Raw genomic sequence first — 14,037 nt, 5'->3', positions numbered from 1 at the left:
ATGTCAACAGAGTGCTCAAGAACTGGTTTTGACTGGGCAAAGGCCCCTCTACCCCAGAGGAACAAAGGAATTAGGGGTATAAGTATTGGGACCCTGCTCCCAAGAAATTAGATCCTGCTGAAACAAGAAGAACCTCTGCCGGAGGAGAAGGAACTGGAAAAGCTGTAGGAGGAGTACTGTCCCTAAACTGGGGGATTGGCCTGCAGTGGTTGCCTTGCTGCTGAAGGAGAGGAGAAAGACTACTAAAGACTTTATTTCAACTTGTGCTAAAAAGATCTCCAAGGGCTTCTGCTGAGCTTGCCCCCTGAACGAAGTCCCAGGACCAGTGGACTTCACCCTCCAGCTTCCCAGAGTTCTTTGGAAGTGCCTGCTGCTGTTGTTGGGCCTTCTGAGGGACTGCGTGTCGCAAGGAGCTGGAAGCGCGACTCAAGGAGGAGAAGCGTGCCGCCGTCGGAGCCGCTGTTGTCGCATCTCGCAAAGCGTGTCACCGCTGCAGCATCGCATCGAGCAGAAGCGTCTTGCATCATTCCGGAAGTGTCTCGCACCACCGAAGAAGCGTGTGGCCATCGCTGCCATCGTAGCTGACGCATTGCACCGCATCAAGAGAAGACTCTCGCATCGAGGAAGAAGCGTGTCGCCATCGCAGCCATCGTAGTTGTCGCATTGCACCGCGTCAAGAAAAGCGCCTCGCATCCACTGAGAAGCGTGCCGCCGTCGGAGCCGCTGTCGTCGCATCGCGTAAAGGGGTGTCACAGCAGCATCGCATTGAGTGGAAGCGTCTCGCAAACGTCGGAGAAGAGTGCTGCTGCCAAGGCCGCTGTCGTCGTATCTCGTCAAGGGTGACGCCGCTGTAGCTGACGCATCGAGTCGAGTCTTCTCGCAACATCAGAGAAGCGTAACGCATCTGGAAGATCCCGTCTTTATTTCTTTGCACCAAGAACTTCAACGCATCTACATCGTTGCAACACTTTCGTTGCCCTGCGTGTCGCATCTAAGGTACATTGACTTAAAGTGTCGCATTTAAGAACTTAAGAGAACTAAGCAAACTTCTACCAACTAAAGTAATAGTATTTTGTGTTTTTGTCGTTTAATGGTCTTGTGATAACTCTATATAAAGAATCCGTATTTTTAATATAAAATCTGTGTGGTGTCCATTTGTAGTGTTGTCACTTGGTTACTGTATGTGTTCACAAATGCTTAACCTATAACGCTCTGAGATAAGCCTTGTCTGCACGCGCCAAACTACGTAGAGGGTGAGCAGGGGTTATTTTAGGAGTGTACCCCCTTTCCCTGACTAGAGGAAAGGTTCCCTGCTTGTCACAAGTACCTACCTGTGCCAACCAGAGAACCCGGATTCTAACAAAAACCTTCCCACCACTGGAGATAAACATGAACCTGATGCAGCTGTAGCGGCCCTCAATCCACATTTTGACCCCCAGCACCGGATAAGTGCCAGAATGTTGGACTAGGACTCAGCTGAGTCTCTGGGATCTGCAGCATCCCAAGAGTCTGGTCAGGTGGACTTGCGGCATCATGCTTTGGATGGCTGGGAGCTTGCGGCGTTTATTCTCCGCTCCGCTCAGAGGTGCTGGGCCGGGCCATGGCTTCCTCAGTTGCTCTCCGTCCCCATGCTTGGCTTCGGGACGGCGTCTTCCTCGGAAATATTCAGGAGAGGCTTATTTATCTCCCATTTGATGGCAGCGTGTTGTTCCATGCCCTGGCCGTCTCCGCCATACAGAGACTCTTGGCTGGGCTCCGTCCTCCTCCTCCTCCGCCTTGTCCTCCTGCTCCTCCGTCCCCTCCTCAGTGACTTCTGAGTTGGGTTGCTTCTGGGCCTTCTTAGGCCGGTTGTTCTGTGGGGTGTGTTTTCTAGCCGTTACGTCCTTCCTTGGGACTTTGGCATTGTTGGCTGCTGGACGGCCCTTGTGTTCGTTGTGTGTGGCAGGAGTTATTGCACAGGCTTGGCCCTGAGATTGGGCCTTCTACTTTGCTTGGGCTGCTTGTCAAGCCTTCAGCGGGGGTGTTTTTTTCCCCGCGGCTCTTTGTTTTTTCTTCTGCTGCGGAAGTTCTTCCAAAGAGGGTTCCCATGTCTTGGGACTTCACGTACCCTGTGTGGGGTAATGATAGCTGTCATATAGCTTGCACTCTTCTAGTGGGTTCTGGTCGCCTTCGGGTCCTGTTCTCCATGGTGTTTAGGTAGGTTGCTTTTGCTTCCTGAGGTCGTATGCGCGCCACTCATGGTGGTGTGCCCGAGCATCTCCTCCCCTCCTTGCTCCTGTTCCGAGGTCTGGGATGATCCTGTGTTCTCCCTTGCCAGGCGTCGCCTACTTGGCCTTCCTGGGACCTCAGGCTGTTCTTCATGCTTCTGGTAGCTTTGACTGCCGGCGCTGTTCTGGCTAGCCGGCTACTCTCCATCTGGAGTGGGTTCGCCTTCTTTCCCTTGTTTCCTTGGGTCCTCTAGGCTTTATCTTCTTCTTCGTCTTCCCTGTCCTGGCATGGGCGGAAGCTATGTTGCCTTGTGGGGGAGTGGGGTGCTTCGGCTTATCCGTCCTTGCCCTTGGTTCCTCTGCTGTGAGTGTACGAGCCTCTTCGGCCTTCTTCCCTTCTACGTCCCCTTGGGGTCAGTAGGGTTTTGCTTGTGGGGGTTCCCTTGGCCTGGCAGGGGCGAGGTTCTACCTGGTCCACAGATCTGGTCCCCTGTGGGGCTTCTGTTCTGCATTGGCTGGTGGGGTCCTTTCGCAGACCCTCCTTCTCAGGGGGTATTGCTAGGGTATCTATTCTACGTGAAGGAATCTGCGGCTAGTAGTCTCTATCAGATGTACGAGTTACTTACCTTCGGGAACGATGTATCTGGTAGAGACGATTCTAGCCGCAGATTCCTTCACTGACCGTCCTTCCTCCCCTATTCGGTGAGGACCTTTGGGTTGGTCTTCGGTACTCGCCTCCCGGTGGGGGGCTGTGTCTCCTGTGAGTGCCTTCCTTGTTATTGACAGGTGGCTCCGTCTGGGGACGGTTCATTCCTCCCTGGTTCTTTGGAGGATGGGGTTCCGGTGCTCCGGTGCCCTGCTGCTCTGGCTACTCCAGGTTTGAGGGGGATTGCTTTCTATCCTGTCCTCGATCCCCTCTCTTCCTTCCATTGCTTCCTCTGATGAGGAGCCTCGGGCCATGTCTTGACTTGTCCCTTGTGGGTGGTTGCCATTGTTTCTACTCTTCGCACACTGTTCCCATGCTTCCACAGTTTTTTATCTGGTGGTTCCACGTTGTGGTGCGTAAAAGTTCTATGAAGAAAACTGACGTAGGTGTGCCGGGGCGGGTCTTATGTGCTCTTGCTGACGTCACGTACGCGGACGATGCCTGGGCGGAGTCACGTGATGTCGCCCCGCCCCTGGCGCACAGGTATGCTGTGGCAAAAAAGTTTCCGCATCCAGACTCACACCTGGGGATAATTCTACGTGAAGGAATCTGCGGCTAAAATCGTCTCTACCAGATACATCGTTACCGAAGGTAAATAACTCATACTTCACTTACTATCTTTGACGAGGCTTTGAAGCACTTTACAGCAAGCAGTACACTATCCGGGAGCACAAAGTTAGTTGGCTATTCTCAGCTAGTCCTGCGTTCTAAGGGAAGCCATTGACACATCAGTTTGTCTGGTACATTAGTGGCTCAGATGTGATCATAAGAGGGGGCTATGTGAGGAGCAAATGATTTTAAAATAAAACTTTAAGACCAGCATGAGACTTAGATTCGTTTATATACATTGGAAGCATATAGATGTAAAGCTTAGGTACATTCAAAATAAATTAAGGTTGGAAATAGTCAGACAAGGTGATATTCAATACATACGTTTAAGGAATATAGCAAGTGGAGGTTTTTTGAGACTGCAAGCAATCTGTGAATGTAAACCTATGGAAAAAAATAGTTTTACAGTCTGCTCGACGGAATGTGGATTTTTAAAGAAATGTCTGTCTTGGGTCACTGCAAAAAGCAAGCCTAATGCTTGCTGAGACCCCTTTACCAGCAACTGTGAAGCAGTGCGACATTTAAGCACATCCCAATACAATTTGACACCACCTTCACCCGACTGTATGCAATGCAAATACTTTCAAACCTAGAAAGACCCTTTTTAGGTCGAGCCTGGGCAGTGCAGCCGCTGCTCTGCAAGACATACTGTATTAAGGTGTGGACGTGGAGCTCCGGCCAGTTTTTTCATTGGCTTGTGTCATTGTCCATTGTAAACTGTGACTTTTCATTAGTCAATTGGCTTAGCAGTTCCTCCTTAGTACCACCTTTTCCCATTTTGTAAGCTCCCATGAGGACACCCCCTTTTACATGTGGTGTTGCTCGGTAGGCTCAGCCACCAAGCACTATTTTCTCAAAGAGCTTTGTCCTGCCTGCTCTTGCCGGCAGGAAAAGGCAGTACACCTCTCCTAACGCATTTGCAATGCAATACGTCTCGCATTTGTGAAAGTTCAAGCTATTGTCATTGTAAATGATAATGCCTTTTATTTATCTGTTTCTTAAAAACACATAAAATAAAGGCATTGTCATTCACAATGCCAATAGCTCAAACTCTCGTAAATACGAGACCTATTGCATTGTAAATGCTTTTTCCTTTGGACGGACCTTCATGAAAATTGCTATGCCAAGGTTAGCTGACTGAATTGAGAGATTGGAAAGTTTTGTGTAAATCAGTCTTTGGAGTAAAATTTTATGAACAAAAAAATAGAAATCTGTTTCAATGGAAGGAATGGTGGAACCATTGCTATGTGGGTGAGTGTGTTTGTTTGTGTATGTATATGCATAGTGTATATGACTAATGGAAAAAAGGCATTTACGATGGAAAAATTGCTTAGGCACCATATCTGTGAACCATGGAGTTATTTTCCACGTAAAGTGGTTTGTGGGCCTACTAATTTTTTCTGAAAGGGACACGTTTTTTTATGCCTTGTTTCATGAAAATTACTACAAATGTGAATTGCAGAAGGACATAGTAACACTCTATCCATAAGAGAGTATAATTATTTTCCTTCAGTTTAACCTGGCTCTTAGGTAGTTCAGTCTTTCTTTCCAAAAATATGTTAAAGATATTCATGTAATTCTACTTAATTTAGTCTTCCTTATATTCCTTGTGGCCTTTTATCTGATTTATTACTACAAATGTGAATTGCAGAAGGACATAGTAACACTCTATCCATAAGAGAGTATAATTATTTTCCTTCAGTTTAACCTGGCTCTTAGGTAGTTCAGTCTTCCTTTCCAAATATATGTTAAAGATATTCATGTAATTCTACTTAATTTAGTCTTCCTTATATTCCTTGTGGCCTTTCATCTGATTTATTCATTTATGAATACCAGTTAAGATTCCATGATGATGAGGAAAATGTTATTCATGTATCGCACCCCATCCAGTACCCGGTTTTTCCAGGATCGGAATCGGCACCTAAATGGCAAAAAAAACCTGCTCCCATCAATATCATAATATTTAATGAACTGAGGAATCAGCTGCCACCATGATTAATGCTGGGTGACTGGTGGCTCTTGGTATGCTTCAAGCGACTGTGCATTTTGTTAAATGAATTGCCCATGGAAGGAGTTAATGTTCTCTTTTTCTATTTTGAAATGCAACTATACAGATTCCTGAATTTTGAACCCGTTTTGATTTTCCAGCTTTATTTTTTAATATAATGTTCTCGTATTGTTACAATATGCAGAACTAAATGTTGCTGAAGTCTTGCCATTGCTTGTGTATTGTTGGAACATTTTACTTCACTAGTGGAGAGCGATCTTACACATGTACACAGATAGTCTGATGTATTAATGGGGAACTGTTACAGGTAAGTAACTTTTTTTTTCTCAGTGATCGCTTTAAAAATACAAATAATACATGCAGATACTTAAATGTGTTTTATTTCAAATATTTGTTTGTTTTTCCTATTTGTTGATAATTTTCACCAATTACAATTTGTAATGCTTTAGGTGAAGATGTTACCTACCCCCTCCAAATTTCACTACATCTTTAATCTCCGAGACCTTTCAAGAATTTGGCAAGGAATGCTAACTATAAAAGCTGCTGAATGCACTACCATTTCTACCTATTTAGCACTCTTCAAACATGAATGCAACAGGGTGATTGCTGATAGGTATGTTACCTACATTTTAAATAATTTGTGAATTGCAACATTAGAGCATGTCTTTTTGGATTTGCAAGTGAGAATTCATGTTTTAACAAGATGAGCAATATCTTCTAAGGCATCTCAAACGTACTTTTCCTTGCTAGCAAATTTTTAAACAATGTTATGTATATTTATAAAGAGCACTTTCACTCGCGAAGGTATCCAGGTTCTGGGCAGGTGAATGTGCCTAGCCCTGCCTATAGTGGGTTGGTTAACCAAAAAGCAAGGTCTTCAACTTGTCGCAAAATTCAAGAAGAGGGGAGGAGGCTCTGATGTGGAGTGGGAGGTCATTGCACACTGTAGGAGCAATGTAAGAGAACACTTGTCCTCCTGATCTGGTTCCTTGTATGCATGGGGTGCATATGAGTAGGTGTCATACATTCTGGAGGTGTCTGAGTGGTTGGTTGAGGTTTATGTAACTTTTCAGGTAGGTGGGGCCTAAGTTGTGGAGAGTCTTAAATGTGAGAAGTTTGCAAGGATTGGGTTTGTGTATCAGGAGCCAGTTGAACTTCATGAGGTGTTGTGTGATGCGAGTTCTGTGTGGGAGGTTGAGGATGAGTCAGTCTGCCGAGTTTTGGATGGTTTGTAGTCTGCTGGTGAGTTGCTTGGTGATTCTGGTGTAGAGGCTCGTCCCGTAGTCAAATTTGTTGATCACTAGAGCATGAATTACAGTTTGTCTGGTGTTGCTTCAGAGCCATTTGAAAATCATTCTCAGCATCTTCAGGGTGTGGAAGCAGAATGCAGTGATGGCGTTGACTTGTGCAGTCATGTACAGTTTGCTATTGATGATGATTCAGGGGCTCCTCGGGTAGGTGCTTGGCGTTGGTCCAAGTTTAGCTGGTCATCAGTTGGAGTACCATGGCGAGGTGTTCTTGTTGAAAATCACTACAGCTGTCTTGTTGGTGTTGAGATTAAGACAGTTGGCTCTTACCCAGTTAGCAACTTTGGTCACAAAGGTGGTGAACTTTTTTCATGTGTTGAGCATCTTATCTGAGAGGGAGAGTATGAGTTTGGTGTTGTTGGTGCAGGAGAGGATGTTGATTTCATGTATGCGGATAATGTTGACAAGAGGGATCGTGTATACGTTAAAAAGAAGGGGGCTGAACGATGACTCTTAAGGCCCTCTGAGGAGTAAGGTGCCAGGCTGACAGCTTGTGTTCTGTGTGTTAAGAAGGAGAAGATCCACACTACTGGCCCTTCTGGGATGTGTTAATGATCTTCCAAAAAGAGTACGCAGATTTACTGTCATCACTTTACTGCTTGCACAGCAAGATCTGGCACTGCATTGGAGTAAAAAGACTGGCAAAAAAATAAAAAGAGGGAGTGTTAGAACTGAGGTCACCAATTCCGACACGGTAGCTTGGTGCGAGGTAGGAAGGCACCCGGAGGCAATGTGTAAAGCACTGGTGCAGCACTCACTCACACGGACCCAGCCATGCGTACACAATGAAGGACACCACAATAGGTTGTTTGGTAAAAACACAAGATTCTTTATCTATTTCAAATAGGGAGGAATCAAGTCATTTCAGGAATAATGCAGTTCAATCACAATAACCATGAATTCATTACCGTAGACTTTCCTACTAACCACAGGGCAACAATCACTCCCTTCCGGTAAGTACATCAGCGTATTTCAGGAGAACGAACAATTCATTTAGAGATAATGAAGGTGATTCAATAGTAACAGTCAACACATTCCAGTGGCTAAACAGATATCTGCAGGGTAACGATTAATTCATTCAATTGAATGGAACAGGGCATTGCGGGGCAGCAATTAATTCATTCTTTCAACAAAGCAATGCATTTCAGGGCAACAACTAAGTCGTCACAGTAAGTAAGACAGGGTGATTCAGGGTAACAGACAATTCATCCCAGCAGGTGAAACAGTACATATCAGTATAACAATCTGGACATTCACCTCAAGAGGCTACTCAGCCTCAGGATGGCAATTGATTCCCCTAGGTGACCAAATTCATTGCGGCCCATAACCAGCATCAACTCTTCTCTGCAACCTCAGGCCCCAGGCAAAGAGATTCCAGGTCGTGGGGCGTAATGGGCGCAACAGGGGCGAGTCAGGGTCAACTCACGGGGCTAATCACCCCCACTGGGCGTAGTACCCGGCCCAGCCCAGCCACTTTAGTATACTGGTTCAGGGAGGGCCTGCAGGGTACCGGGTGCAGTCCCCGGCGGGGGCAGACGCGGGGCTGCCTTACCAGACGGTGGGGACTCCCGGGCACCCCCCGCGGGCACACAGTCTCTCCGCCCTCCCGCCCGGGGTGTTACCTTTTGGTGGGGCCTCCAGGCTAGGCGGGAGCCCGCGCAGGCAAAGCGGGCTCCCGCGACATCTGCACAAGGCGGGGACGAGGCCAGGGACTTCAGGGCCGGCCTCCACCTCGCGCCGTCTTCTTCCTTCCGAACTCCCCCCGGGCGCAGATCCCACAGGCCGCACCCGCAGCGGGCAATCCCTGTGCGGCTCGCTGGGGGGTGCGGCAGCTCTGGCCAATAGTTGCGCGGCCCTCATGGGGGCGTGGCGGGTGACGCGGCCGGCGCTCCCTCTGTCACGTGAGCGGGCCGCGCTGGCTTTGTCGTTCCGTTGAATGCCTCCTCAATAACGCGGCGGCCCTCTACAGGCTTCAGGGGCCCGCGGCGGTGACTTGGGCTCACAGCGCTCACGGGCACAGCGCCTCGAGGGCCCCAGCGCTCGGAGGGCACAGCGCTTGAACAGGGCAGCGCTCCAGAGGTACAGCGCTTGAATAGGGCAGCACTTCAGAGGTACAGCACTTGAATTGGGCAGCGCTTCAGAGGTACAGCGCTTGAATAGGGCAGCGCTTCAGAGGTACAGCAGCAGCTCAGGGGGGGCAACGTAGCAGCGCTGAGAGGTGGCACAGCGCTCTATCACGGTCAGCTTCTTCCTCAAGGGGCCCAGTTCTGGTAGCACAGCGCTTAGGGGTCACAGCGCTTTACCTGCAGATCGTGGAGGTCCCACAGCGACAGTCCAGGTCAGCACTTGTCTTAGGGGGGAGAGTAGATGGCAGGTCCCCCCTGGCAGGCTTATGAGGGGGAGAAGGGGGTTGAGTTGGCAGGCATCAGAGGCAGGGTGGGTCCTTGCAGCACACTGGAGAAGGTCCCCTGGGTTGCCCCCTCACCAGGCAAGATCAGTAGGCAGGCAGAGACCCTCATCTAACTTGGGTACAGCAGGGCCTAGACTCAGTCAGTCAAAGTAGTGTAGTTTTCTCCCCTAGGCCCAACCAGAGGTTCCCCCCAGGTCCAGTGGTGCCCCAACTGACTTGTCAGGTTTCTCTCCTTTCCTCTTATACCCCCAGTTCAGGTGACCCTCCTGCAAAGGCGGCAAAGCATCATCCCTCCTAGGGCTGGAAGGTTCCAGGAGCTTCCACATAATAGTCTATGGGACAAAAAGGCGGGATGGAAAAAGATACTGTATCAGAATGTCCCAGCCTGCTCCTAACCACTAGTGTGTGTATGGGATCACTGACTAAATATCGAAGGTCAAAATATCGACCTACAAAAATATCGGAACAAAAATATCGATGTCAAGTATATCGGCATCCTATCTACAACATGGTAAGTACAAAAATATCGATAATTAAATATCGATGTCAAAAATATCGTTAGTAAAAAATATCGGTTTTTTCTTAGTTTAAAAATATATGTAAAATAAACCAAATAATACTTATAAATAAAATAAACATAATTAAATATATTTTATAATATTTAAAATTAATAATTAATATATATAATTTAATAAAAACATTAATTAAACATATACATATGTTATATAATATATATACTTACTTAATAATTAGTTTTAATTATTATTTTAGTAACATATAAATTATTAGTTTTGTAAAAAAATTACCAATACATCTATACACATAAAACAATAACATTAATACATATTAAATAATTACATATAGCTAATAAAAAAAATATTTTTAATTTGAATATTTTTTATTATTAATGATATATTATATTAGCTGAAATAATATAAAACATATTAAATATCAGAGAAAATAAAACTACTACTCCAACTCCAACAAAAAAAACAGTAAGGAAAATGTTGGATAGCGTAGGGCTAAAAATTACTATTTCCACTACAGGGAGTGTAACAGTAGGGAAAGTGTTGGATAGCATAGGGGTAAAAATAACTATTTCAACTCCAGAGAGTGCAACAGTAGGGAAAGCATTGGATAGCGTAGGGGTAAAAATTACTATTCCAACTCCAAAGAGTGCAACAGTAGGGAAAGCGTTGGATAGCGTAGGGGTAAAAATTACTATTCCCACTCCAGAGAGAGCAACAGTAGGGAAAGTGTTGGATAGCGTAAGAGTAAAAATTACTATTCCCACTCCAGAGAGGGCAACAGTAGGGAAAGCATTGGATAGCCTAGGGGAAAAAATTACTATTCCAACTCCAGAGAATGCAACAGTAGGGAAACCAGTGGATAGCATAGGGGTAAAAATAACTATTCCCACTCCAGTGAGTCCAACAGTAGGGAAAGCGTTGGATAGCGTAGGGGTAAAAATTACTATTCCCACTCCAGTGACTGCAACAGTAGGGAAAACGCTGGATAGCGTAGGAGTAAAAATACCATTCCCACTCCAGTGAGTGCAACAGTAGGGAAAGCATTGCATAGCGTAGGGGTAAAAATTACTATTCCCACTCCAGAGAGTGCAACAGTAAAGAAAGCGCTGGATAGCGTAGGGGTACAAATTACTATTCCCACTCCAGTAAGTGAAACAGTAGGGAAAGCGCTGGATAGCGTAGGGGTAAAAATTACTATTCCCACTCCAGAGAGTGCAACAGTAGGGAAAGCGCTGGATAGCGTAGGGGTACAAATTACTATTCCCCCTCCAGATAGTGAAACAGTTGGGAAAGCACTGGATAGCGTAGGGGTTCAATAAACATAATCACCAATTAAATAATTTGTTATTAAAAAATTGCATATTAATAATTACTTTGCAAAATAATTATTAATAAATACAAATAATTTAAACTAAATATTTTAATAAATAACATTAAATTACATCCCACACAATTCCCCCTTTAACACACAACACACTACACATACAAAAAACACAATAAATGTAACTATCAATGTATCTATTATTTACAATTAATAATACATTCTTTATAATTAATATAGTTATTAATTTACTAGTTAATACATATTAACTACCAAATTAAAATTAATCAAAAATTAATTATTATTAACAATACATTAATTAACAATAACAACAGATAAAATGAAATAATACATTATTTATATTTACTATATTTAACTAACTAATAACAATTAATTACCAATTAATAATTAATTAACAATTAATTAATAATAAATACAAATAAAAAAACAATATCATTAATTATTTTAATTTAATTACATCCCACCCTATTCCCCTATAAACCCACAACCTACTACACATATAAATTCACATAATTAATTTAATTATCAATTAATCACTTAATAAAAATAAATCACCAATTAATTATTAATTAACAATAAATATATTAACAATTACAATAAATAAATATTAATAATGAACTAATTATTACTAATATAATTAACCGATTAATAAAATTAATTTACAATTTTAATTAACAATTAATTAATCATAAATACCAATTAAAGAAAACATATTAATTCATTAATTTTACTTAAATTACTTCCCACCCTATTCCCCTATAAACCCACAACCCGCTCTGATACTAAAACGCTAAATTTAATTTAAAATAATTATTAATCTCTAAACATTTATTTTTAAATGTATTAAAATACATTACAATAATCTTTAACATACAAATAAAATACATATAAATATCGATATTATTGACATCGATATTTTTGCGTACGATATTACTTACATCGATATTAAGTACTTCGATATTATTTACATCGATATTACTTACCTTGGGGTCGATATTCTGTCCATCGATATTCTTGACTTCGATATTCTGTCCCTACGATATTAAAAACTCGATATTTTGACTTACCACCGTGTGTATGCAATGGCCACTCCGCAGTAGCAGGGGCCAGTAGCAGCCATGTTGTTAGGAGAGAGCACCTGCACCTCAACACTGTTTAGCAGTGGTAAGGCGCCCAGAGACCTAGGGCCAACAAAACGATGGCGGAAAAATGAGGCAACAAGGGCAAAAAAACGGGTAGACCACCCTAGGGCTGACAGGTCTAACAGGGAGGTAGAAGCATCTCACACGAGATGCACTCCACTTCCAATGCATAGTATGAAGGTAATCAACCCACACCATTCTCTATGACTAGAGTTTATTCATACAATGATAGTGAGGCCCTCATTGACTATTTTCCTCAGTGGTATGTTCTCATCAATGGCGTACTTGTGGTCAATTGCGTCACCATCGGGCCTTTTCTTTACCAGGAGGCTGAGTCTATACCCTAAGAGACTTGATGGGATCTGCATAAGAAAAAACAATCTTAAAATTGCTTATTGCCCTCTACAGTTGCATTTTTAATTATAAACATAAAAAGGGAGCAGTCACAAGGTTAAAAAATTGTGGAATGTGAAAGGGACAATTAATCCACCCCTCACACCCTATGGGTGGTTAAAAAAAGGGGGGGTGACATGTTTCAGTCATGTCAAATGATAATGATCTCTTTAAAATTGGAAATCAGGTTTCAAATGTTTATTATGGGAAATACTAACCTCTAGCTATGGTGTCATATGTAAGCATAAGTGCGGCTGTCTTTTATAACATTGAATAAAGGTAATAACCTTTCCGCACAGAGAGTAGGGCCTCTCACAACCCAAGAAAAAAGCGGGACAGCAGTTTTGTCAAAGCTGCAGTAATATACAATTACAACTCCCAGCGGTCCCTGCGCCCTCGCACACCTGATGCCGCAATCGCGCTTGGAGGCGCCATAAAAGCTGCTATGCCGTCCCGCAGCGTGGGATAGCAAACTCATCGGGGCACTGTCGCTGCAGCCACCGCTGCTGCCGTGAGGGGAACTCCTCATTATATTGTTGCATTACAGATTTGTCCCTGACGAAGGGTTGTTCTAACCTGAAATGCATTGGATAAAAATCAAATGAGACATATAAGACGCTCAAATCTTCAAAGATAAGTGATTAAAACTTGCTTCCAGAAGAAATACGCTCCTGACTACCTCATTTTTGAAGAACCAGTTAAACCTACTTAAAATTGGTATAAAGACCTCCACCCGGAGACCTACCTAGTGCCCAGGGGGACACATTCACGCAGTGTTGTGCTGCCTTCTTGATTTCATTGACGTTCTTGACCGGGACATCGCCCCAGGAGCACTTTTAAAAAACTTTACAGAATACTGAACTTTCTCTAGACTTTCACAGTTGTAGCGCGCACAACTCATTCTCTATTAACATCTTAGAGTGCACACCTATGACACAAACAAATAGCAACAAAAAAAACCTAGGCAGAGTAAAATAGCAAAACCGGCTATTCCGGATATGTTCCGCAAATCAAAAAACAAAAGACCGGCAACCAACAACGGTGATAGGGAACAGGATACTGTGGTAGTACCCACTTTAAACACCGGGCCGACTGTGCCATTGCCAGACACGGAACACATAGACCCTATAATTACTTGCACCAACAGATTCCAGACTTTGTTAGACCTAGATAATAAAAACGATGGCGGAGGTGAAAGGTCTGTGTCGGCACAATCCCCTCTGAGAATAGCAGCCAAAAGGCAAGATGTAGCGTCAGGATCATGCATGGAATGCCAGCATCTGGTCCAAATAGTCACCTCACTACGATCTGAAGTAGAGTCTATGAGAGACATGATGGTGGAGTTATCCTCAATGGTTAAATCCCTAGTATTAGACCCAACCC

The 14,037-nt window shown here is 44.0% G+C and overlaps 1 protein-coding gene across 1 annotated transcript in view; it reads left to right on the top strand.

Moving 5' to 3' along the window:
* Window positions 1-14,037, top strand: part of DNAH8 (dynein axonemal heavy chain 8) — a 13,985,216-nt gene that overhangs the window by 8,482,134 nt on the left and 5,489,045 nt on the right. The window contains exon 59 of the mRNA XM_085610239.1: window positions 5,980-6,143. Coding sequence (XP_085466365.1) covers window positions 5,980-6,143 — 164 coding nt within the window. The remainder of the gene's footprint in view (window positions 1-5,979; window positions 6,144-14,037) is intronic.

This window comes from Triturus cristatus, chromosome 6 (assembly GCF_964204655.1).
Source record: "Triturus cristatus chromosome 6, aTriCri1.1, whole genome shotgun sequence".
Classification (NCBI taxonomy): domain Eukaryota; kingdom Metazoa; phylum Chordata; class Amphibia; order Caudata; family Salamandridae; genus Triturus; species Triturus cristatus.
Note: the sequence above shows the minus strand (reverse complement) of the source record. Positions and strands in the feature narration are given on the sequence as shown.